This window comes from Ptiloglossa arizonensis, chromosome 11 (assembly GCF_051014685.1).
Source record: "Ptiloglossa arizonensis isolate GNS036 chromosome 11, iyPtiAriz1_principal, whole genome shotgun sequence".
NCBI classification, from domain to species: Eukaryota; Metazoa; Arthropoda; class Insecta; order Hymenoptera; family Colletidae; genus Ptiloglossa; species Ptiloglossa arizonensis.
Window position 1 is genome coordinate 8,056,025 of NC_135058.1, and position 26,325 is coordinate 8,082,349.

At 40.7% G+C, this 26,325-nt stretch overlaps 2 protein-coding genes and 1 long non-coding RNA gene across 3 annotated transcripts; 2 read left to right on the forward strand and 1 right to left on the reverse strand.

The window, feature by feature from the left end:
* Positions 1 to 3,127: 3,127 nt before the first annotated feature.
* On the reverse strand, positions 3,128 to 4,843 carry LOC143152526 (uncharacterized). Its single transcript, XR_012993588.1, has 2 exons — positions 3,442 to 4,843; positions 3,128 to 3,336 (listed from the first exon to the last, which is right to left on the reverse strand). It is a non-coding gene; the product is annotated as an uncharacterized LOC143152526 (long non-coding RNA).
* Positions 4,844 to 5,985: 1,142 nt separating this feature from the next.
* Positions 5,986 to 19,256, forward strand: LOC143152577 (uncharacterized). Its single transcript, XM_076322875.1, has 17 exons — positions 5,986 to 6,501; positions 7,274 to 7,644; positions 8,629 to 8,848; positions 8,924 to 9,143; positions 9,601 to 9,898; positions 9,999 to 10,018; positions 10,083 to 10,259; positions 10,758 to 10,949; positions 11,678 to 11,787; positions 11,947 to 12,096; positions 12,217 to 12,478; positions 12,604 to 12,652; positions 12,735 to 13,272; positions 15,630 to 16,000; positions 17,162 to 17,381; positions 17,470 to 17,689; positions 18,008 to 19,256. Exons 1-17 carry the CDS (start codon positions 6,021 to 6,023, stop codon positions 18,303 to 18,305), a joined length of 4,197 nt encoding a protein of 1,398 aa, XP_076178990.1. The 5' UTR covers positions 5,986 to 6,020; the 3' UTR covers positions 18,306 to 19,256.
* Positions 19,257 to 20,812: 1,556 nt separating this feature from the next.
* Positions 20,813 to 26,260, forward strand: LOC143152522 (UDP-glucosyltransferase 2-like). The gene is made up of 5 exons (XM_076322775.1): positions 20,813 to 21,318; positions 22,324 to 22,694; positions 23,410 to 23,629; positions 23,715 to 23,934; positions 25,127 to 26,260. Exons 1-5 carry the CDS (start codon positions 20,835 to 20,837, stop codon positions 25,422 to 25,424), a joined length of 1,593 nt encoding a protein of 530 aa, XP_076178890.1. The 5' UTR covers positions 20,813 to 20,834; the 3' UTR covers positions 25,425 to 26,260.
* The last annotated feature ends 65 nt before the right edge of the window (positions 26,261 to 26,325 follow it).

Genomic DNA, 26,325 nt, shown 5'->3' on the forward strand with positions numbered 1-26,325 from the left:
CACTCCGTTTTCGATCTCAAGGACAGCCTTGTTATCGGTGCGAAGTGAATTTTTTTTTCATTTTCTTTGGGAATTGTTTGCAAAGAAACTGTAGCGCATTTTGTAGTAAAATTTACAACGTATATTTAAATGAACATTAAACGATCCTTTAGATCGACAAAAGTTAAAATTGGCGACACTGGATAGTTACAAACATAGTCATTTTTAAAGAAAGGTCGTCTCTCAGTGACCATAATTGCGGCCATTTTGTGTATCTGAAATAAAAAAACTTGGAAGATTTTTAATCAGTATGAGTTTCATTGTAGTATATTTCAATTTTGGGGACCTACAAAAATATACAAAATAATAATTTTTCATCGGTTCTAGTACGAGCTGTAACTATTCATATACTCAATGTGCAGATTAATTTTAACGGTAATTGATCAAGTAGATCTTGTTACTTGAATATTTACAATTAACAAGAATTAGTATTCGTACAGAATACAAAATACTTACGGATAACTATAATCATTGGCTTGAAAAATCTATCGTTGTCATGTAATGTACGATGCAGTGTGAGCGAAGAACGAGCAAGAAACGTTTAAAGACGTTAAAACCTCGAACTGTTGATGGTTGGATGAATTATTAAAGTTTCAAGGTACGTTGGCCGACGATAAGAAATTTCAGTGCGCGAGGAAATGAGAAAGGAAAGGTAATGATGGCAGAAGGAGTTAAAAGACAGTTGTCAAAGTAATGCTAACGAAGGACCAAGTTTGGACGAGATTAATACGGGAAATATACGAGTTACGGTTGCAATATCTACACTGCGGTATAAACCGTGTAGAAAGGTCTACAAATCATTATTTAATCATACTTTTAATATTCATCTCACGGACTTTCGTCCAGGTCGTAAGTGACGATCTGTATCGTTAATTATGTATCTTCTTCGATTATCAAAATTATTACTTTTTAAACACAATGTTTTAAAATACGTTCATCTCGATCCATTGTTCTACTATTGCCGCATCGTTCCACTTCTCGTTTACACCAAGAACGAACGTTCAATCGGGTATCCACTTTGAGTAAATAATGTTTGACGTTTTTATAATGGTTCAGAATTTTTTTCTTTTTCACATATATTTGTGTGGATACCGATCGCCAAACTATGATGCGTATCTTAATAAATTTCAATCAACAGAAACTTTATTAATATAAATTCGCAGCCAATTAGCTCGGTATTACCCGCGACGAAGAATTATTGTGCGTCGCGAGTAATACCGATTACCAGGTCTCACCACGTGGAGGTTGCTGCGAGCGGAGACCCGGAGGGAGATAGATGGAATCAAAGTTCCATCGATCTCCCTCGATACGCATTACAAACGAAATTACTAAACTCCAGAGATAGAAGGAAACAATGTTCCTTCGATCTCCTCGTTTAGTTCTGCCGAGCAATTACATTATGGAAAAATGAGGCAAAATTGGGAAAGACGCGACACGAACCGTGCAGTTGGTCCTACTAGGTCTATCCCGTTTCCCCTCCGTGGTTCCGATTCCAGAGAAAACGAACGACGCCTACCACTCCCCTAGAGGAGTGCCCCGTTTCTCCATCTTTACGACGAGAGGGTCTTATTTTGGAGGCTTTCGCAGGGACCGGCAAAAATGCCTGCTCCTGTGCTCGCAACATGCCCCCTCTGGAAGCGGACACAGCGGAAGAGACGGCGATAGACCGTTCGGACTACTTACACGGCCGGTCACTTGCTTATGCAACAAGCAGAGGTGGCCGGGCTGAGGAACGAGGAAGCGAGCAAAAATAAGCTAAAGATTGGATAATTGCTTGGCAGAGCACAGATACTCGTACATGGTGGCCTTAAAACTAACTTAGTCTAAGCTTAAAGCTAAAGATCCCACGGCGGCTGCGATAAAAGGATCCTCTTCGTTTTTTGTTCTTCGTTTTTCGTTCTTCGTTTTTCGTTCTTCGTTTTTCGTTCTTCGTTTTTCATTTTTCGTTCTTCGTTTTCTGATACACTTAGCTAAGGTAGGTAAATTACATTTATAATAAATATTAAACAAGCCAAGACATGTTCAAAAAGTACAATATATCTGCGTTAATGGTTAAATACATTCATGCAGTAACAGAGAAAATAAAGGAGGCAGTAACAAAAAATAAAAATGGAAAACAAGTATAAATTAAAATCGGAGAATAAATACAATAGATATTGGAACAAATGAAATAAATGAAACAAACAAAAAATTTAAGGAGAAAAAAGAGAAGAAAAGAATTAGAGAATGGTCGCCAGTGCTGACCACTGCCTATCAGCGGTCAGTACCGGTTACCAAGGGGTCAAACGGAATTCTCTGGCCAGTACTGGTCACCACAAGGTCAGCAGAGTTCAAATGCACCAGACAGAGAGATCCATCCACGTCGGACGCTCCCGCTGAAATGAAACTTTCGGCAACCGACGAGCGTACTTATACCTCCGCGAAGGTTACTTACCGTTACTTCGATTGTTTGTGTTCGATCTAATCGAATATTTCAACAAATTCAAGGCTTTTAAGCCATTATTCATGCTAGGATATTGTCAATAATTGTTTAAACTATGGTCCTATGACATTTGTTAATGATTATGATAAATAAACATCGAGATATTGCGAAATCTGCGAAGGCGAACGGTTTCAGGGAATGTTTCTTCATCTGCGCGATTGTTATTAATATATACGCACGTTCCGAACGTTAATGTTACAATATTCGTCTTATTTATCCTTTACAAATAATTTATTTGTATATAGAAATTAATTCTAATCGAGATACCTAGTAAAGACATGTTTCTTAATATTTTAAAGCATGCAAAGTAATAATTGTCTATTAGATACATTAATTTAACATTTGCTTAATTCTTATAATTTACACGATACGCGTAGAAGTTGCATTCTTTACTTAAAAGCGTAAAAATTCAATTAATAGCTAATAAATTATATACCACTGTATTCGAAAAACTCTCCTCCATTTGATAAAACTAATTTAAACTTTCTAACATTCATACCTGTCACGTAATGTCAAATAAATAGATTCAATGTATTCGTAACAATTTGATCACCCATTGTAGCAGATGTGATCAGTTGCGGTAATAATTGCTCGCATTCCTTCCAGCTTCCAACTTATCAGCGTTATACAATCCAGTCATCGAATCCCCCACCGACGATGACAGATCGAACGCGACCACGAGATCGTGCTCATCGTCACGAATCCCATTCCAACTTGAATGCGATGAAGTTCACACTGATCGATGTCAGCGAATCGTACATCGTTCCCAGACAGATCGAGCGAACAGTTCCGGTTAAAATTGCTAGATCGACCATCTAGAAAATGACACAACCCAGCCACGTGGTCAATTAACATCGCCGATAACCCAAAACCTCTGACGCGGGTATGTTTCGTCATGAACGGATCGAATCTATCGCTACCTGTAGCTGAAACGGATCGTTATTTTCGGTCGTTCGAAAGTAGGATTCGAAACATTTCGTGCACGAGACGTTTCGTCCGGAAGGATTCGTTTATTTCAGTCTCGGTAACAACGCGATGAGCTCTGATGTGCCGACGGAAACTCTGCAGGTTTTCTTCGATATGTTCTCCAGGTTGTCTCTCGAAGTCGCCTAGAAGTTCGAGAAAGAACTGACGGAGAAGCTGGGTAACGTTATTATCCGACCGAGGCTATCTCGATAAAGTATCCCCGCTATAGTTGCACTTTTTCTGGAACTTCCTCGATGGACACCGCTGTTATCGATCTTTCGCGATTAACTCGAATCTTGTTGCGCGATACACTCGAAAATGAGATTGCTCGTACATCGACGTGGTCCACGGAGTACCGAGGAAGACGTACGATCCACCGTAACTCTTTTTGCACTGTTGACGGATCAGAGTAAATACGGCTTACAGAAAGTCATGTTAGATGAAACATCGCTTCGCGGTATGTCACTCGGTCTCAGTACGTCGCATTTATTTTCTTCGTCAACTATTTTCACCTTTGATTCAGTATAAATTGTTGTAGCCGATAGTACGCTACGATTGGAAAGTCGGTGCCTCGGTTGCAACTGACCAGTTAGACTCGTAAGACTTCTCGTCAGTTGCACACTAGCCATGCGCTTATTATTGAACTTTGTTCCAATAATAAGAATAATAGTAATAATTTCTTTATTAACAAAACGAGTAACACTCTTGGTATTCTGGTACCCACGCAACAATATCCTGGAGAAAATTTCTCGAGTTACGAATTTCCAGGTATATGTTATAATGTTGCATAACAAGTGCAAAAATTCGTTGTATGATCAAAGCCGAGATAATCGTTTCCGTTATACACTTCTCTCGTTGATGTTCTTTGAGATTCGCTCTACCGGTATCAACTATTGTTACACACAGTTATTTGTATCAAAATATACAACGAATATCAATTAATTCGAAGGTTTGGGTCTTTTATGCCCTTTCAAACGAGTTTGAGAAAACGAGTAATGAAATCGGACGATCCAACGAACAGAATCTTTTCAAGATATTGTAAAACCAATTTGATCTAGCGAATATACAATAGTAAACGAATGTGGTACTTCCGAAAGAATAATTAAACCACTCGGTTCACCGACGCAGCGAGATTCCACATTTTCCATTAAAATCTAAAGTATAAGATAAAACGAAGTTAATCCGTAGTTATCATAAATTTTGTTAAAATTCGTAGCCGTCGTAAATTTGGTTAAAATCCATAGTCATCGTAAATTCGGTCGAAACCACGAACCGTCGATATTCTGATGAATTATGAAACTGCGGACGTACACGGTCTATTGATAAAATTATGAGGGAGTGGTAAAACGGGAGGGAAAAACACGACGACGACAAGTAGAGTTAAAGAATAGTTAAGCGGCGTTGGAGAACGAACGAGTATAAGTATAATTAATACTTTTGTCGGTTTATATGGGAGCTGTTAAATTCGATGACCTAAATGCTGCTCTTTATGTGCACGTGCATCGATAATTACAATAAACAACGCTGCACGACACGAACACCAGGGAAATAAAAACACGAGCAAAAATACTTCGGAGAAGATTAAACTCGTCTCGTGTTCTCGTTTGTTTCTTTAATCGTGTTACGTTCGTGACATTGTACTTTTATCTACATTACGCAATGTTGTTTAACTTTGTGCTCCAAGAGACCGTATACGAGTAAGACCGAATGAAACGATCCGTCTAGTAAAAAGATTTTCGGGCAGCTCGTAATCAGTTATTCCATTCAAGTGTGTCGCTTGGCGCATTTTCGTTAAACTGTCGCGAATTTTGCCTTTGACTTCTTCTAAGGACGTTTCCCGAAAGCAATGTCCCTCCGTTACGTTACCTCGACTGTTTCGACTTCATTTATTGCGCAAGTTGAACGATTGATTGTAAAGGTTTCCAAACTACGAACAATTCGATAATCTCCGTGAATGTTTCCCGATAAATAATCCGTGACTCGTTTCTTAGGGTCGCAATTAACGACACGTACTCCTTTTTCGTTGTTCAATCGTGAAGTATACAATTCGACTGGAAATGTATGACCTAATAATCACGAGCCTTTCTAAATAAAACGAAACCGTAAATATTCGAGACTTTTTGATAAAATCAGTCTCGTATTCCCAGATATTGATCTGTTACGATTCCCAGATACGATCGTTACCAATATACTCGATCGTTACGCAATAACAATCGATACAGGGATATATTCATTATCGAAGCCTCCTTCAACCTTATCCTTATCCGACGTGAATCGATTATCAAATGTATCATCGAGTCTCAACTATCTTACGTATTGTTCGTAGCTCTATAGCACAATTTGTTGCCTGTAGAGGAAAATTTCGCTAGAATTCGCATTACGAATGATGAGTCAGCGGTAACGTCCCCGATTGGTAGAAACACCGATAGATAGTGTATAATCTTTGAACTCCTTACTTATGTTCGCGCAACCTACGTCGTGGCTTGATGTTTAGTAATCTCATAACCGGCTACAGTAACAGTTTAACCGTGTCATGAACATCACCGTCGCGACCATACTCTCCGTTGTGTACGTTCTTCTCGTCGCGCGAGAATTACAGTGCGCAAGGATCCTAGCGATCATCCCGACGCCTTCGTACAGTCACCAAATTCCGTATCGATCGTTATGGTTGCAACTGAACAAACGTGGCCACGAAATCGTCCTCGTCACCCCGAATCCAATTCCCAATTTGAGCCTGACGAATTTCACGCAGATCAATATCGGGGCGTCCTACTCAAATGCAAAGAAGTTCAATCACATAAGCAACCGATTCAATGGGATTCGATGGATCCAGTTTCTTCAGGAGGCATTGTTAACCGTGTGTGACGATTTCGCCCACATCGTGCTGAATCACACGTACATTAAGAAACTGTACGCTCCGGACAGCAACGAGAAATTCGACCTGATCCTGATGGAGATACTCCTTACGCCGAGCTTATACGCCCTCGCTCATCGATTCGATGCCCCGTTTATAGGTATTCCTCGATCGTGCACCGTAACGATTTTTTTTAGTTGTCGAAATATCGTGCACCACTCCGGGACCGTTGCACCGCCGTGCACAGGAATCGAAAAGATGGGAAAATTTATGATTGTTTTTTTTTTCTTTTTCTTTTTTTTTCGTTTCCATGGAATACGCGACAAATCATCGAAACTCTGGGGACGTTTTGAACACGGTGTGTCACGCGTCACGTTTTTCTACGTCGAATTCGGGAACCGTGTGTTTCGACGCAGCTGACTGCACGAGCATGGGACGCGCTCCGGCATATGCTACAGAAACGTCGCGTGTCGCGACACACGCCAGTCGAGCCTTAGTCGGAGTGTTATTAACGTACGTTCGGTTATTACGCGGGAAAATAAGACATTTCACGGTTCTGCGTCAATCGAAGAACAAGTGTGTCGCTAAGAACAGGTTTCCTCGTTCGTGAACTCGTCGTTATAGAGCACCGTGGCGGGTAGATTTCAACGAATAATTCAGTTTCTCGGTTCGAAGGAGAAGTGCGGAATTTTTGTTCGAAAATTTTGTTCCTTCGTATCGTTACAAGACAAAGCTGTTCCGGACGCACCGCGCTTGTATTTTCGTTTACGGAAATCGTTTTCGATTGCATCACCGGAGGCATCGAAAATGAGTAACGTTGTAAAAAGCATACTCCGCGATCGAAATTGTTGCACGATCGTGGCGTGCGACTTTCGTACTCGAAACGATTATAATAATTTTGTTCCATTCGTGCGTGCTTCGCACGACCACAGGGCTCAGCTCGCTGAGCATAACTGCGTATAACGAGCACATCCTCGGTGGGCTTGTGATGCCTTCGCACGAGTCCACTTGGGAAATGGAAGCGTGCACGGGACCGCACCTGTCATTCAAGGAGAGAGTGACAAATTTCGTTTCCTTGTGGCGCTACATGTACCACATTTATTACGACTTTATACCTCGTCAACAGAAAATAGCCGAATCGTATTTAGGAAGCCCGTTGCCATCGATAAACGACATTCTGAAGAACATGAGCCTCCTGTTCGTCAATCAGGCCGATGCCATCGTGCCCGCCCGGCCGAAGCTCGCGAACATGATCACGTTCACTTCGTCACACATCTTGGAAAATCCGACACCTCTGCCACAAGTAATTTACGTCGAGTATTCTGTGTATTATTGCAAGTGTTGTCATTTATCTACAGAGAGATACAGAAATGCGTGTCCATAATTCAGGGGACGAACGAACGCCCTATGATCAGTGACAAATATCCTGTGAACGTGTGTCCTGTATACCTTAGTTTTCGAGTTATGGACGATCGAAGATTCGAAAGAAATAAATCGATCTTTCGAAGTTGAATTACAAAAGGATACGAAACGCATTTGGAATTATTTGCAGAACTTTGAACACTTTTCGAAATGATTCGTAACTCGAAAATTAAATTATGTAGGACACACATTTCGTGGAGATTCTTTTATTCATTTTAACGCGTAAGTTCGGACCCTGAAACGAATAGCCGATAAGACGACACGTTGCTCGATTTCTCGATCAGTAAATTCTATCTACAGATATTAACTAGTCACACAATAGATATTTTTTTTCCACGGGGATACCGTGTTATCATCGTATCTTCTTAACGATACGAGAATAACGAAGCACTTTTACAGTTCTTAAAACATATAAATAATCTGTTTTCCTTGTGCAAGCAATATTAGTGACTAATTAATTTTTTGTTACGTTCAATATTCATACTTTTCCACCGTTTACGAGTTCATGCTCGTGACTGCATCCATTGCACCTAGACCGAAATAACGCACGTTGTACGGTTACAACATACAGGGTGATTCTCTCGTTGGTGGATTCGAAAGACTGTTTAAACGCTTCCTAATCCCGTGTGAGTCTCCTTTTCGGTAAACAGAGTGATCATACCTGAGCCGTTTAGGTCTTCGACTCCACTGGATACAGAATCACCCTGTAGTGCCCTGTAAAAACGAAGCTTCGCAAACAGTTCACCCGATACTTTCGTTTCACGTTTTCCACGAGGAAACGTCCTCCATTCTGTTGCACCACGATTGCAGATACGCACACCGTACACACGTATGCAGATTCTTATTCTCAGTTTCGTTGTTCCAGGATTTAAAATATTTCCTGGACAACGCCACGGAAGGATTCATCTACTTCAGTCTTGGTAGCAACGCGATGAGTTCGGATATGCCGATCGAAACTATTCAGGTTTTCCTCGATGTGTTCGCCAAGTTGCCTTACAAAGTCGTATGGAAGTTCGAGAAGAATTACCTGAATAAGACAGACAACGTTTTCATCGGGCCATGGTTCACCCAACAGAGCATTCTTGGTACAGTCTCGCTTTCCGACGTACGGAAATCCTCGCTCCTGATTCTCGCGATTACAGGAACTTTTATTTTCACAGCACACCCGAATATCAAGCTGTTCATATACCAAGGAGGTCTGCAAAGCAGCGAGGAGGCTATACATTTCGGAGTACCTCTCTTAGGCTTACCGGTGCTGGCGGATCAGGACTACCAAGTAAATAGAATGAAAGTCCTTGGTGTGGGAGAGGTTTTGGAACTCACGACTCTGAACAGAGACGAATTGGAAAGTACCATTTGGCAACTCACGACCAACAAAGAGTAAGCGTCTACACGAGTGTGGAGAAACATTTAACAAAACCCACTAAAATTCATTTCGTTAAAATTCATTTCGACCGGTAAACTCGTAGTTCAGGTTTCGTTCGATCACCGACTACTCTACCTATTGCGCGGGCTTTCTTCTGACGGAGCAATTATGTACGGGAAATCTTAATTTTATTCGTGAATATTTTTCACATTCCGTCTCGATGCGTTACAACAAGTAATGCCATCTTTCGTCGTATTTGAAACGCTTTGTCATAGATTCATGTATGTATCTTTCGCGTGACGGGTTAACTGCTTGGTTACGCGTTAAAGTCATTATTCGTCGAGGATTTTAATCTAGGGATAGTAAAATAAAAACGAGATACTAACGAGCGATGAAGATTTACTTTTATCGTTTCGCGTATCGATGATAAAATCCGTTTATTGATTACCATTCTTATCGCGGTTCTTCCAGGTACAAGAGGAAGATGATCAAGCTAAAGGAAATCGTTAACGACAATCCCCACGATTTAGTGGATAATCTTGTGTGGTGGGCCGAATACGTGATTCGTCACAAAGGTGCACCGCATTTTCGGTCCAACTTGGCCGATATACCGTGGTACCAACGCACTTACGACCTGGACATTGTGGTGTTCTTTACAACCGTAGCATGTATTACGATCTTTGTGTTATACGAGTCACTCGTCAAACCTATGGGAAAGGAGTTCCAATCTCTCCGAGCGTACAGACCAGCCAAAAATTACAAACAGAAAGTTTATTAAATGTGTAACGATAGAGTAAGTTAGTAATGTAAGTTAAATAGTGTAAGTTAATTGTATTTTACCTATAAATCGAACCTGAAATGTTTCATAGGAACGAATTGAATCAATTACGTAATTTAGCGTCAGAAAAGCGTTAAGAGATTCGTAGTAACGATTTATGACAATTGAAAGATAGAAATTATCAAAAAATGTACAAGTCGCAAGAGAGACGACCAAATCAATACGAGAAATCGAACGAGATTGCGTTTTATTATTTGTTCTCCTCGGACGACGAGACATTTTTGTGCGCGTGTGTTTCACACCAAAGGTTTCGTAATTATGGTCCTCGGTGTTTGAAAACGGTCGTGTCAAAGTCAGTTTTTCTAGATCGTTTTGTTGTAACGACTGTGCCAATGAACAGTTGGGTTTCTGGAAATAGAATTTCTCGTTCACTTGCGTCGCGAAAGATGCCTACGAGTTCATTCCGACTTACAGGACACAATACGTATTTTAACGGAAAAGTAATTATCCCCGCAGAAAATTAGAAACTTCGCAAACGAGAGTAGGGAATAATGTCAAAATAAAAAGCTTCGTAGAAGTAGAAATTATTTAACGTGAATTGAAATAAACATTCTCGGGGAAGGTTCTGTTGGTAATTGCGTTGTATAAAAACTCCTTTCTGTATTTATTTCTTTAACCGCTTCCACTTCCTCGTCGAGTATTCTTTTTTTTTTTTTTTATAGTACGTTTAGAAAAACGAACTTTTATTCGTTAAAATTTTTAATATCTAGAAACAATTACACAAACACATTTCAAAATGTCCACTGTAAAATTTACACAACTTCTCTCGTTTTATCGGTTATTATTTTAGTCACCATTTTAGGCAAGTTTCGTTTCATTGTTTAGCCGACTGTAATGACCGAGTTCGCTCGGGCATGGTCATCAGTTGTTTAAGCGTACCATGTTATTCGGATTTAGATTGCCAAGTACCGTTAGATGCCAAGTTTAGATTGCCAAGTCTTCTCCGAGAAAAGCTAAAAAACAAAGTGGAACGTTTCAAGTGGTAAAAATAATTGGCGTAACTCGCTATCAGCTATTACGTTCTACTTTCTTTCCTGTCGTGCTTTTGTCACATTGTGCCTCGAGTGCGCTTCCTTAAGTGTTTTCAACTTCGCTTTATTGCTGAAATTGCACAATTGATCGTAATGTTTTCCAGAGTGCGAACACAATTCAATATTCTCCGTGAACGTTTTCCGATAAATTATCCGTAACGCGTGTTAACGTTACGACCAAAGATATATATATACTTTTTTCGTTGCACAATCGCGAAATGTACGAATAGAAATTTGTAAATATTCGCGGGGCGAATCGAATGCAAATAAAATTGAACCGTTTCGAGATTATAATTCAAGATACGGTCTTTAAGAATCGACGAGTGCGCGCATTTCACAATTTCGTTTCATTATAATAATATCATATTCAATTCATATATAATATTATATATTTGTCTTAACGCTGACACGTTTCTATCGGATCCCTACTTTTATTTTTTTAATTTTTTTTTTTAGTTGTTCCTCGAATTTCTTACACCGTGCACATTGTCCGACATTTACACTATTCCTTGTTACGCTAAATCCGGGACAATTGCTTGTTCATTTCGGAAAATCGTGCTCTATAATTTTCTAATTTCATTTTCTCAACTACCATCCGGTAGACGAGAATCGAAATAAATGTAAATTACTTCTTGCTCGGAGCACAAACTGAGTAGAAATAGTCTTCGTGTTATTATAGCATTACATCACAGATTACGGACGTGCTGTCGTGCAATCGACGATATACGTTCGTAAACTTTAATAATGTTGCGCAACACTGTTCAATGATCCACATCAATATGCACCAGAGTTATAGATTCATCGGAGCAATATATAATAATTGAACCTTTCAATTATACTAATGATTATTTATTATTGGAAACGTGTATCTTTCTTCCCAGAACTTCTTACGTTAGAACGACCGAACGTTTCCCACGCGTAAAATACTAAAACTATAATTCATCCCAGCCATCAAGAACCGAACATACCAGGAAAAGAAGTTTCGAATAAAAACAAATCTCCGATTATTGAATACTACGCGAACTGATATCGCACCAGCGATCTGCGGTAGTATAAATATTCTTGAATTGTCACCGATACCTATTACGTTTATCGATTGTATTGAAAAATCAAACTAACAGGTAAGCAATCATTGCAGCTCCCCTTTAAATCGAACAATTCTCGTTCGAAACGTTCGTTTACAGCGTACACTTCAGAAGTAAATTTCGGATGAAAAAGGTGAAGCAATTAACCTTGCAAATCGTCCAACCAATCACGGTGTATCCAAATCTCACGCTCACGGTGTAGTGTCGAGTACACTGTACCCAGTTCGGGTACAACCGACTTCGTTTAACTTCGATACAAATTTTTCTCTTCGTAAAGTACGTGCGAGCGTGTCGGAGCGGCGACTCGGGGAAGCGAAGACATCGTGTCTCCTCGTTACCGGTGAACTAACGGAGAAAGTCCAATGGGTGCATTTCGCGATAAAATCCACCGGACGGTGGGTTCTGTTTCGACTGACGAGAACTCGTGAACCTTTTTCATTGCACCGGTGTCATGCGTTTCGCTTGATCCGAGCAGTCACGACTCGCTCGTGTGTGCAAACAAAGGCTGAATGAATGACAGATTGGCTACGGTAGTTGCAAGGGATAAACACCGTGATTCAGCAAATGACGTTCGTAGATTACAATGGCAGCGATAGTATACGATCGGTATACACTCGTCTTACATAAATTCACGATAGGACCGTGATCTAGTGTTCAGTAGTACCGTGGCCGGCTCGTACGACAGACCAACCGCGCGGACGAACCACCATGAAGTTCACTGTCGCTCTCGTGTTCTCGGTCGCGTGCATTCTCTGCGTAGTCGATCAGCTGCAGTCGGCTAGAATCCTCGCGATGGTGCCGACAGCCTCGTACAGTCATCAGATCCCGTACCGACCGCTATGGATCGAGCTGAACAAACGGGGCCACGATGTCGTCCTCGTCACCGCAGATCCAATTCCCAATTTAAATCTGACCAATTTCGTTCAGATCGACGTGGGGGGGTCCTACAAGGTCATCAGACGAATCGACTTCATACGCTACCGATTCGAAGGCATATCGTGGATTAATTTCCTGCTGAGGGATATGCTGCCCATCGCGAATAACTTTGTCGAACAGGTGTTCAACAACACGGAACTGAAGAAACTGTACGCACCGGACAGTGGTGTGAAATTCGACGTGGTACTGTCCGAGGTGCTCTACATGCCCGGTATATGCGCCATAGCCCATCGATTCAAAGCACCGTTCATAGGTATTGTTTTACCGAAACGTTTCACCATCGAAGCGGAGGACACCGTGTCCGAGTTATTACTATTATCGAGGCTCGCGCCGAACCTCGGTGTCCCTCGAGGTGGGAATGAGGCGAACCGCGAAACATTGGAAAATATTTATGTAATCCCACGTTGTAATCGTTTATTGAAATTATAATGTAATGGAAACACGTTTTACAACACGCAGAGCCGACGGTGAACCGAAGAATTCGAAAGAATTGTCGAAACGACTGTTTGAATTTCCTATCGAATTTTCCTCACGGATACTTATTCGTATCACATTCGTCGATGAACAATTTTTCGATCATTTTTTCAGAAGCGTTCACGTTCGTTACGATCGCGCGCGTTTTACGATTCGTCGTCTGTTGAAATCTCTCGCGCGGTATATATTTTGAAATCATTTTTTCCGACACGGTCACGTTCGTTACTATCGCACGTGTTTTACGGTTCGTCGCGCGTCGAAATTTATCGCGCGGTATACATTATTTCTAAGTATAGTGTCGCGTGCATACCGTCTCGACACTGTTCGTTCGATGATTCCTCGATATCTGAAATTCTCGAGAACGCGGGGACAATTGAACGCGAATCCAAAACAAATCCGACGACGTTGTTTTTATTAATGCGACCGGCACCGTATTGGAAGCAACGCGTCTCGGTGGTTTGCGAAAGAATAAACTCCATCTCGCAACTGGGCCATAATTACAACAGGAAACCGGTTTACGGCCACTTTCGCAGTCGATGTTTGTTCAAGAATGTTGGTACGAAGAAGCGCGTGGAGGAAATTCCTCATTATTTGCTCCGTGCTCGTTTATACGTTAGGAGCAACGTAGCCGGGAAAATAAGTTGCATCCCGTGTGGGAGGAGTGGGGAAAAACAGTATAGTCAGAACGAGAGAAGTAGAGATGTATAACCATTGTAACCGATACACGAAAGTATAATGGTATACCTAACTACGATACAATAGGTACATATTTTTCCCACTACGTTGGTTAGAAGTATTTTTCTAGCTACTACTAAGCACGCAATGGTATTTTTTCCACGAGATAAGTCCTCTTATCCATACTTTCCCTCGATAAAATCGAAGAACTTGCGAAATCCCATTATTTTCGCGTGACATTTTCCTATCGCGTTTTTTCGATGTACAGTGCATTCTTTCTTCTCAAATTGGATTATAGAAATCGCAGTAGATACGGTCGTGATAGTGCACAAAGCAATCCTTTCGTATCGCGGTGACTAGCGTTCTTTCTACGCGGGATCTATCTTTCTCGCGGAATAATGGTCCATGGTTGGCTATTTCGTGAACTTGCATCAGATTGCACCTTTAGAATTCGTAATACAGATGATAATACCGGTCGCTTGTGTTTTTCAATGTTTTCGAGCGTTCGTATTGCGAGTGTTTAGAATAAAACACGCTACACGAATGTTTAGATAAAAGTAAACATTAATCCAATTACGTATCTGTTCGTCTCGTTCTTGAAATGATAAAGTTGTCAGAAAATCGACATTTTCAGATTATTACATATAATCTGTATAAAATACTATTGATATCGTAGGGATAGACGGATAAGAAACGGATAAAAAACAAGAAGGATTAATAACGAGTAGTATAACTTTATTCCTCGCTTCGGAAAGAGTCACGAGCTGTCCTGAGAAACAAACATGCATTCTCCTCTACACAATTCCAAACACTTCTCTCCACATTTGATTTCTTATCGCCCAGAATACTATAGTTTAACCTTTAACCACGGACATCAAGTTTTTCGTTTTCACGTGACAGCGAAGTCATGGATTTAGCCATCGTGACGCAGTACGATAGTCGTTGCAACAGCAAATTTAATGTCGCAACAATGTAACAGTGCCATTTTCGTGTCTAGACTGTAACGACTCTTATCGTTGTCGTGTACTAATCTGAAAATGCCGATTTCCTGACGACAAACTTTATCGTTTCAGGAACGAGACGAACAGCTGTTGGAATTTACTTAATCTGAGACGTTCCAAAAATAACGAACGTTGGGAAATAATCGAAGAACTGTGACGAAAATTATCATTTGTATTTCTATACATCCATGGTATTATTCATAAAATCGATTTAACCGTAATTACTTACAAAATACTACGTTAACGATTGCACAGAAACGAGGCATCGTATTGCAAACTTTTCTGGAAAAGTATTTCACACTTGCGAAAAAAAAAGCGCAAAAACAAAAAAATTAGAAAAACCACGTTTTTCTTTAATCAATGAATTTATCACGCGCGGTACACAGGACTGAACTCACTCTTGAACGTACGAGTATAATTTGTTCGTCTTCCCATGGTGTAACTTAACGTGTAACCGTAGGATTGAGTTCGTTGGGACTTGTTGCACTGAACGAGCACATCTTGGGTGGTATCGTGCTGCCTTCGCACGAGTACACCTGGGAAATGGAAGCGAACACGGGACCGGATGTGTCATTTTGGAGGAGAGTGAAGAATTTCGTGACGTTGTGGCACAGCCTGCACTACACGTACACCACACTACTGACCCAACAACAGGAGTTAGCCGAAAAGTACTTCGGGCCGGATCTGCCGTCAGTGCTCGACATATTGAAGAACACAAGTCTCATGTTTGTCAATCAGGCCGACTCCATTGCGCCGGCACGGCCGAAACTCGCGAACATGATCACGTTCTCTTCGTCCCACATCGACGAGAACCCGAAACCTCTGCCACAGGTTCGTTTCGTTGCGTTCGCGTTCAATTCCGGAATCCATCACGGATTGTCTACGCGATCGCGGTACAACCGTCGGTGAAGTCGATACACGACGAAATGGAAAGTCGAAATCATAGTTTTTGCCCGCGAGAATCCCTTTTCTGGAGAAACGACATTGAAAATCTACGACGACCTGTCAGACACACGTGTGCCAAGTCTCGTGTCGATGGACCACCCTTTCGACTCGTGCTTGTATTCGTAAACGCGGACAGTGTCTCGAATCGGTGGAGTCTCTTTTATTTTGCGTTCGATTCGAACGATCTTCCGTAAACAAGGAAAAGAGCGAAACGAATTTCGTCGACGAAGCATATGTGCGATACGTCGCGCACTGTTGTGCATCTCGAAGTATAATAATTACGCAATCCTTGTAGCGCGTTACATGTAGTTTTTTTTATTTGTCATCGCTTCTAATACTTTGTCGTTCGTGTTGTCGCGTATTCGTCGAACATCGCTTGAGTCGATATTTCAAACGGACGGGAGAAGAAAAAAAAAACGCAATTACGCGTTTCTAGGAACGGAAGATAGAGTTTTCCGCGCACGCGACTCGCGATAAACACGCTGCCATAGTTTTGAGCGAAGAATCGTGGATACACGTATTTTAAAGTAGTTTGGATAGAAAAGAGACTGGTAGTCTTAGTACGTAAGCAGTAGGGATGATATTGCGCGTGTTTATAAATATAAACACGAGTGGAAAGAGAGATGTTTCAAGTTTATACTTCCAGTTGGTTCGTGTACTGTTCGTTTACGAGAAGAAGGCAAACGAAGGTTCACGCCCCCATTCTAGTTCACGGTCCAACTCCCCTCCCATCGCAAGCTATTGGCCGAGGATGGTCTTCGTTACCATCCTCGGCCAATAACGTGCGATGGGAGGATCTATTGCGAACCAGTGAAGAGATGCAAACACTCGTCAGCTTTCTTCTCACGGACAGACAGTACATACGTGTACCTGAGAGATTTCCAAAGTCGTTTTTCTCGAAAACGAAGCCTCGCGCGCAAAAACTTTATTCGATACTTTTGTTACATTTTTACACGAGTAATCACCCTCCCTTCTATCGTACCTCTATTGCAGAGACACACCCTGCGTGTACACAGATTCTTATTCTCGGTTTCATCGTTGTTTCAGGACTTAAAGCGTTTCTTGGACACCGCCTCCAATGGGTTCATTTACTTCAGTCTCGGTAGCAACGCGATGAGCTCGGATTTACCCGAAGACATTTTACAAGTTTTCATCGATGTGTTCACCAAATTGCCGTACAGAATCGTATGGAAGTTCGAGACGGAACTGGCGAAGAAACCGGACAATGTCTTCATCTCACCTTGGCTATCTCAACAGAGCATCCTCGGTACGGTTGTTTTCATTTTTTAACTCGATTTTTACTGACGATAGCGATAGATCTTCCTCTCGATCGATCGAGTTTTTCATTTTCACAGCACATCCGAATATCAAGCTGTTCATATACCAAGGTGGCCTGCAAAGTTCCGAGGAAGCTATCCATTTCACGGTACCTCTTCTAGGGTTGCCGGTATTGGCGGATCAGGACTACCAAGTAAACAGAATGAAAGCCCTGGGTGTAGCACGGGTTCTAGAAATCACGAACGTGAAGAGGGACGAGTTGGAGAGTGCCATTCATGAGCTCATAAACAATGAAGAGTAAGTGTAGAAGAATAGTTGCGACGAATGAACAATCAACCATAAATCCTCTGTCAACTGACACTTCTAGCGGTTGTTGTCGACCATGCTCGGGTCAGTACAGACTTGACTCTTCTTTTTCCATTTTGTCATTCTGTCAATCGTGTTGACGGTTCCGAAATAAACAATTCCTGATTTGAATTATTCATCGCGAGTCGAGAAGATCGACGAGGCTTTTGCAAACGTGGTTCAAGTCAGACCCAAGCTCGGTCAACCGAAGGTTGAACATCGATGGATGGTAGGACGATTGATTAAAATTTTATCGTGTTTTTTTTTCAGTTACAAAAAGAATATAATCAAACTCAAGAATAGAGTTAACGACTATCCCTACGACTCGGTGAAGAATCTTGCCTGGTGGACGGAATACGTGATTCGTCACGATGGTGCACCGCATTTACGTTCAAGTTTGGCCTGGCAACCTTGGTATCGACGTTACGACTGGGACATCATTGTATTCTTGACAATCGTGGCGTGTATAGTGGTCTTCGTCGCATTCAGAATAATTACGAAAATGATCGCGTTGTTCCTCGATCAGGGTGAGGCGTATCCAGGATTTAAGAAGCAGAAAGTCAGTTAAACGCGCGACGACGCGACACGCGGCTCTTCATTAATTTTAATTGGACGAGAAACGAAACTTCCAATATTACCTTGTACGTAGTGATAAATTTTACAATCGTATTATCATCCAGTTAACGAAGATAAGACGCGTTACAAGTTTTATGATAATGTTTGCGAGTAACGGCTATGAATGTATTATCGATAGTTTTCTTTGTTTCTTGTTTTCTTCGATATATTGTATTTTAAAATGTGGACGATGGTATTTGCACGCGCGCTCCTTAATTGTCAAATCGATGGTAACGCGGATAAAATCGAATCGAAATCGATGTTTCTAGTCTTTTTTTTGTCACGAGTTTTGCGACAATTACCATTGAATTTCTATCGGAACGCGTGCAGCGTGTGGGGTAAGATAAAATCGTTGGAGTTGTTCAGTTGTGTTGGGAAAACGATGATCAAACGTTGTTTAAATTGTTCCCTCCCACGAGTCCGTAAGATGTAACGCGAAATGGCGATGTTGGTGTTAAAAAAAAAGTGCGGCAGGACGTTTGCAATCATTTATTATCATCGTGTTTTGTAATACAGTTTCTCGAGGTTCTCACTGTTAAAACTTTGGCTTTGAACTCTTCGAGAAAACACCAACGAAAAGCAAAGTCTTCCGATTGCGCTTCTTCGAGATTTCTAACTTCGTTTATTGACGATGTTGAACGAACGAACGGGAAATTTTTGCACCGTACGGACGATCCAATATTTCACGGAAACGATCCTCAATAAATTATACGTAAGACGACTTATCGTCGTGACCAACTCCTTGTTTCGTTCCACAGTTGCGCAATGTATAGGTTCTACGGCTACAAATTGACAAATACTCGTTTGCGGTGCTAAATGTAAATAAGTGGAATTATATCGAGCAGACGTAGGAAGGTGCCTTCTGGTCGAAATTTGTGAAATAAAAGTTTGTTTAGAATTCTCACGTTTCGAGAGCAACCCATCCTTCCAAATCGAACAATTTTCCCCGACGATCGATCATTCTGATTGAAAACTGAAGATCGACGAACTCGTTGCGAACGATAACGGACGAGAATCTATTTATAGAGTCCGTTTCGTAAAAACGAGGAAAGTTTGTCAACTAACATTCCACGTTTGTGTGATAAGTCCGACGCTGACAGAATTATGACGTAAAGATTGCATTGTACTTCGATATTATCAAAATTCTCGCTCGAGTGGAAAAGATCGTCGATTTTGGGCGTAATGACCACGCGTTGATGTCGCAAGTCGCGGGGATTGTGTTATAATACATACCGATAATGTAGAATCATAACACTCAGATTTCACGAAATCAACGTTTCGTTGGGATTCATACGACAGTAATTCGATAAAACGTTTACGTACAACCTAACTCAAAAGTCATGGGTTACTTACCAATTTCAATAAATTTTTATCGTGTAATGTAAGTTATTGAAATTATTTTACCTTTCTTTTGCGTGTATTTGTGGTCGTACTCGTATGTTCGATATTAGCTGAGAATAGAAAAAAATTTTGATCGTTTTAGATGTTTTAAACGAGAAACGTGTTGTAACCGTTGAAAAAATGTTTATCCGTCACAGACGTGGAGTATTCTACAAGACGAATGGAACAGTATTGAATAAAAAAAGATATGAACAAACCAATGTCAAAATTAGTGAAAACGAGAATTATATAGCACAAGGAGGATACATCGACGAAAAAAAGATTTGACTATTATTAACGAATAATGAATTCTTCACTGAAAAAGTGAAGATGGTTTAAAAAAAAAAGAAAATTGAAAAATTTCAAACCACTTCCAATTGAACAAATTTATTACACGTCTAAAATTACCATAAATTTTAAGATTGAAGCTTCCTCGTTACAAAGACCCTCTGAAAAGGGGATGTACAATTTTGGTTCATCTTGTTATTCTATTTTCAACCGGACACTTGTAAATATGTAACAATAACGTCTAAATATTAATTAAAAATTTCTCAATTAAAGTGTCTTACTTTCTTATTATCGTACGATTGTTTTCCACAGAGTTACGACTGTTCAAAGATCTAAGTGTCGTGGTGTAAGTGTCGTTAAGACAACACAACGCCCAAATACAAGATGACTTGGCCAAAACGTAATGCATTGTCGTTAGTTTGAATCTGACTACACTTCTCTGACCTTGATCTCCCTTATTCTGCAAAACATCGTCCAATGGAGTCTAGGCGCTATTCTAAACGAAGGGATACAATCAAACGACCTGGAATATCGAAAAGTAAACAATTCTTTCCTATTCGTCGCGTCGGGCGTGTCGCGAATAGAGATCGGTAGTCAAAACATCACGGTTGTATAAGTAAACGCAACCGCCTCTCAAGTTAATGATATCGTTTACGACATACGTCGTGACTCTGCAATAACTTCTGCAGATTAAAGCAACACTGATAATGAATAAAGGGATCGCTCGTCTGTATAAATTCATGATGAAATCTCGTATAAACGTTCAGTAGTTTCATAACCGATTACCGGAGTAATTCGTCCGTGACACGGCACGATGAAGCTCCGTGTCGCGACCGTACTCTCGACGGTGTGCATCCTCTTCGTCGTTGTGAGAGAAACACAGTGCGCAAGGATCCTCGCGATCGTCCCGACGCCTTCGTACAGTCATCAAATTCCGTTCCGTCCGTTGTGGCTCCAGCTGCACAAACGTGGCCACGAGATAGTGCTCATTACCACGAATGCTATCCCGGATTTGAATTTGACGAATTTCACTCAGATCTTGGTCGAGGAATCTTACCCGGCACTGAGGCGGCTGGACCACGTCCGCAACCTGTTCGACGATGTTTCCTGTCTGGATTTTATGGAACAGAATTTAATATCGCTGAGCAACACTTTCTCGCGGGTGATACTTGAGAATGCGGAGGTACGAAAACTTTACGCGGCGAACAGTGACGAAAAATTCGACGTGGTCATGACCGAAGTGCTCCTCACACCAGCTATATACGCCTTCGCCCACAGATTCGACGCGCCGTTAATAGGTATTGTTCGTCTCTCTATCGACCACTCGTTCCTTCCGATAAAAAGTTCTACTCGAAGTTTCTAGACTGGCAATTAGTACGACTTGTCAGAACGGATATTGTCTTGGCTTGGGTGCTCGAACTTTCCTAAATGAAATTCTACGGGACCGAAAGTTCGACGACTCCATTCGTTTCCGTGCACCCTGTTCCCCGTATCGAATATTATTTGGACGTTCTTATTCGAGAAAACGTGGACCCGTCGCGCGTATCGGAATTGTGAAACGTCACGTGAATTGTTGCGACGATGAAACGATAACGACGCAATAGAATTGAAATTCTTGGCTAATATCGGACAGGATCGTATCGCGGTGAACGCTACGAGAAAATTAACCACGTGAACGCGAAACAATTGTATGGATTGCAATTGACACAGATACCGGGTATATCGACGAAAGAAAGATACACACGTATTCGCGTTAAACGTTTTACAAATTTTACGAGTACTGTCCGATTTGCTTCAGAGTTTGTGTTACATCCTTCGCGTGTCTTAAAATAATTTGTAACATTACCTTCGAAACCCGACTTATACATTTTTATTGCTCGATGTTTCAGTAGCGAGCGTTCGAATACTTTCGCGAGCCACTGTACTTACGTATACGTTATCTAAAATATCCTAATTTGTAATCGTATACTTCTCTTAGACAAGAAGAAACCAAACAAGATAATATTGCTCTCGATTTGCTAAAGCTTGCATAATTTTACCCGGGCTCACGCGAAATGTACTAACAATCCTATCACTCTTCAGCGACGATGTTTCAGTGTTCACTTAAGAAACGTCCAATTAATTTCGATCTACGAATACACGCACGATTCCAATGCGGAAGGAATTCGAGGGAACAAAATCAAATTTTAAATATTACTTTACAATCGAATCGTTGCGAGTGTAATCACCAAGTACCCGCGGAGCTAGGAATAACTACGACAACGATTAATTATTTATTTAAATCGTGATTCGTACGATCGTAGGGCTTACCTCACTGGCCATGCTTGCGTATAACGAGCACGTTTTCGGTGGATTCGTGCTGCCTTCTCACGAGTCCACCTGGGAAATGGAAGCGAGCACGGGACCGAACCTTTCATTCTGGAAACGGTTGAAGAATTTCGTGTCCTTGTGGCGCTTGATATACTTGATCTATCGCGACATTATACCGAATCAACAGGAGTTAGCGGAGAAGAACTTCGGTACACCTTTACCCCCATTGCTCGAAATACAGAAGAATATAAGCCTCCTGTTCGCCAATCAGGCGGATGCGATCGTACCGGCCCGACCGAAACTCGCGAACATGATAACGTTCACTTCGTTCCACGTTTCGTCAAATCCTCCTCCACTGCCCCAGGTATGCTTCATCACGCATGGATTCCTCTTACGAAACTGTTCAGAACGACTGACGTACATCTACGCGATTGCGAAGACACCCGTAGCAACCGAGACACGTACATTCTCCAAGCAGTAATTTTCTGATACAAGTGACGCACTCTGCACCGTTCGCAAGCAGTCACTTGCAACGGCGCAATGACTGGTCCGTGTACCTGCGTATCTGGGTATGCTTATTGTTTTTTTTTCTTGCTTCTTAGACGCACTCTTATCTTTGCAATGTTTATCTTTACAATTGTATAACTTATCTCTACAATTGTATCGCCTATCTTTACAATCGTACGATCTGTATTTACAATTATACGAAGGAAGATTAACCTGCAACCAGTAGTTAAATCGACGTTCCCTTTAAGTGACTTCCGCGAGCTTTGTGAAGTGATTTACTGACCCGAGTCACGTGTACGCTTACTTTTACGCATGCTAGAAATTATTAGGTGACGCGTACCGGAGATCGTCTATGAAATAGATACTATCAGTCTTTCTTTAAGTTTATTATCCGTTGTATTTACGTTACGACAGTTCTATCGCTCGTAACGTATCTTTACGAAAAATTAATATCGAACGATAATAAACGACTCTCTTAACCGATAAGAGAGAGGGAGATGTCCGTGTGTCGTTCTGAACAGGTTCACTCTGCACATGGTCATAACTATACCTACTTAATCTTACGAGAACAGGATTTGAAGCGTTTCGTGGACAACGCTACTGAAGGATTCATTTACTTCAGTCTCGGTTCTAACGTAATGGGCTCGAGTTTGCCGACAGAGATTCGTCAGATGTTCATCGACGTGTTGGCCAAGTTGCCTTACAAAGTCGTATGGAAGTTTGAGAAGGATTTGCCGGATAAACCAGACAACGTTTTTTCCGGGCCATGGTTCTCCCAACAGAGCATTCTCGGTACAGTCTCGCTTTTTCACGATCACCAGATTCCTAAACGGGTGCTACGAGATTCTCGCGATTACGGGAGCTTTTATTTTCACAGCACACCCAAATATCAAGCTATTTATGTACCAAGGAGGCCTGCAAAGCAGCGAGGAGGCTATACATTTCACGGTCCCACTAATAGGATTTCCGGTATTGGGAGATCAGGCATACCAAGCGCGTAGAATGGGAGCACTCGGTGTCGCAAAGGTTCTGGACCTGACGACCTTGACGAGGAACGAGTTGGATTCTAGCATTCGAGAGGTCATAAGTAACAAAAAGTGAGTATTTAAATTCAACAATTCAGATTTTCGTCCATTTCCGCGTGCTCTACTTATCCCGAGGATATAAAGATTAGAAGAGAGCACCCAACATTAACGAACCGTCCTTCAACGAGGTAATCTTTGGAGCAATTAAATTGCACAGAGTAGAAACTTGGAACGAGAGCACTTCTTCCAATTTGTTAAAGTTACATCTGGAATTTTATAAACTATATTTTACAAGAACATCAATTTTCTTTCGTACTCATTAACAAGAGGTACGTATCTTCTTTAGCGGCGGTAATTCAAGTTTCAAATTCGAGTTTAACTAACCTTCACGATTTCATCCCCACTCTTCTCGTGTTAGCTTGAAAAATATTGGAGACGCAAACAAATTTCTTACGGTTTTTGACAGAGAATGACATCGACGAAAAAGAATTCACAAGAAAGTTCTAATCTATGTTTTGCAATTTTTTTTGAGAAACGATACAGTTAATTACTTTTATTTTGAATGTATAACTAACTGTAAGTATCTTTGTGTTGCATCGTTATTTTACACGCATGGTAATTGAACGCATAAAACGAGTAATTATAGAAATCTTCTTTAGACGATAAGCGATAATTAATGTTGTATACATAACTGGAACGACAGTGTTTTTGCGAGTGATATTTTTACTTTCTTTTATAACTTCTTTAGAAGACTCCCTTGTAAATCCAATAGTTTCGAAGATAGCATCAGATGGCTGAAACTTCGGAGGGTAATTTCACCCCTTAAACTTGCGTTACTGCAGCTAAAAAGAAAGTTTTGGTGTTCTAGAAAATTAAGTCGGTTCGAATAAAAGTAGAATACATTCACTTCGTGTACTACCATAAATGGATTTGTAGCGACTATGGAGATAGGTAGGGGATTGTGTAGTATTAGTCGTAGATGAAAATATTTATCAGATAACGAAGCGATGGCTATCAAAATCCCGAAAATCCTCCTCAAGATAAATAGAACAAATAGAATTAAACGGAATATGAGAGCGGAATATCACACTTCTGAACAATATTTCCATTATCGACGTTACGCCACCGTATTGATGCAAATGAAACTCTGATAATACCGAAATATACGGTACAAAATGACACATAAGAAAAAAAGAGAAGAAATTCGGAGACAACTTTATCTAATTTTAACTTTATCGCATTTTTTCTGTTTTTTCTTTTTTAGGTATAAGGAGAAAATGATCGAGCTCAAAAATAAGGTTAACGATAATCCCTACGACTTAGAAAACAATCTTGTGTGGTGGACGGAATATGTGATTCGTCACAAAGGTGCCCCCCATCTTCGTTCCAGCTTGGCTGGACAACCGTGGTACCAACGTGGCGACATGGACATTGTAGTGTTCTTGACGATTGTAACGTTTATAGTAGTTTCGTATTTGTTGCGTTTAATTATCAAATTTACCATTTCTTTCTGCAAAAGATGGCAGACACTACCCGTAAATTATACAAAGAAAATTAGTTAACAATACAACGATGTTGTACCGATGCACTTCGAAACGAACTTTAATAGAACGAAGAACGAAAAGTATTCTATACCGTGAAATGAAATTATTTGTGTAATTAATCACGGATTAAAGATCGTCGTGTTCTATAGAAACCAATATTTATAAACGAAAATATTTCTTCAATCGAGATGCGAAAAATCGAGAGCGAAATGGATGAACGAGAACCAGAGAATTAGAACGACAGTTGCTAGAATTAAAATTGAGTTGTTTAGAATTCAAACGAACTAGTGACTTGGAAGAAGGGATAACAATGATCCAGTTAACCAAAGGAATGTAACGACAAGGTCAGATATTTATAAAAATATTCTCCAAATAAATGGTGAAATTAATCACATCGATAACAATAAGTCGTCTGCGAACAGTGTAAACGGTTTCCTCGTAGAGTCACCTTTTACAAAATTCCATCGTGAAACTTTCTTTCATCGTATCGTGTATATTTATGAACACTCAACTGTGTTAACAATTGAACGAAAACAATTTTGAAACGTGTTTTATTCCGTACCGAAATTTTTCCTTTGACTGATATTCGAAAGGATACGTTTGATCGTTTACAAAGAAACGGTAGTGTACACAGTCTTGTCTGTAAATAAATACATACAAAAAAAAAAAAAAGAGAGAGAGACCCCCACGCATTCGTGCAATCCGATCTCGGACCCGATTAACCGAACGATAGTTTCTTTTTACAATAAACGAATGACCCAATTCTCCAGCCTATCGAACTCCATCGAGAAACGAACATCGTAACGTGTACAGTCGCAATCTTCATTATGAAATATAACATCACCAAGATGCTCTAAAAACGGATGTATACCCTTATCTAATCTCCATCGTTGAGTGCCAAAGATTCGTGGAAGCGATC

Coding starts and splice junctions, on each gene's coding strand:
- LOC143152577 (XM_076322875.1), top strand. CDS start 6,021: ATGAACATCACCGTCGCGACCATACTCTCCGTTGTGTACGTTCTTCTC. Junction 7,645..8,628: donor ATCCGACACCTCTGCCACAA/GTAATTTACGTC, acceptor TCGTTGTTCCAG/GATTTAAAATATTTCCTGGA. Junction 9,899..9,998: donor CCAAAAATTACAAACAGAAA/GTTTATTAAATG, acceptor AATGTTTCATAG/GAACGAATTGAATCAATTAC.
- LOC143152522 (XM_076322775.1), top strand. CDS start 20,835: ATGAAGCTCCGTGTCGCGACCGTACTCTCGACGGTGTGCATCCTCTTC. Junction 22,695..23,409: donor ATCCTCCTCCACTGCCCCAG/GTATGCTTCATC, acceptor TTACGAGAACAG/GATTTGAAGCGTTTCGTGGA. Junction 23,935..25,126: donor GAGGTCATAAGTAACAAAAA/GTGAGTATTTAA, acceptor TTTCTTTTTTAG/GTATAAGGAGAAAATGATCG.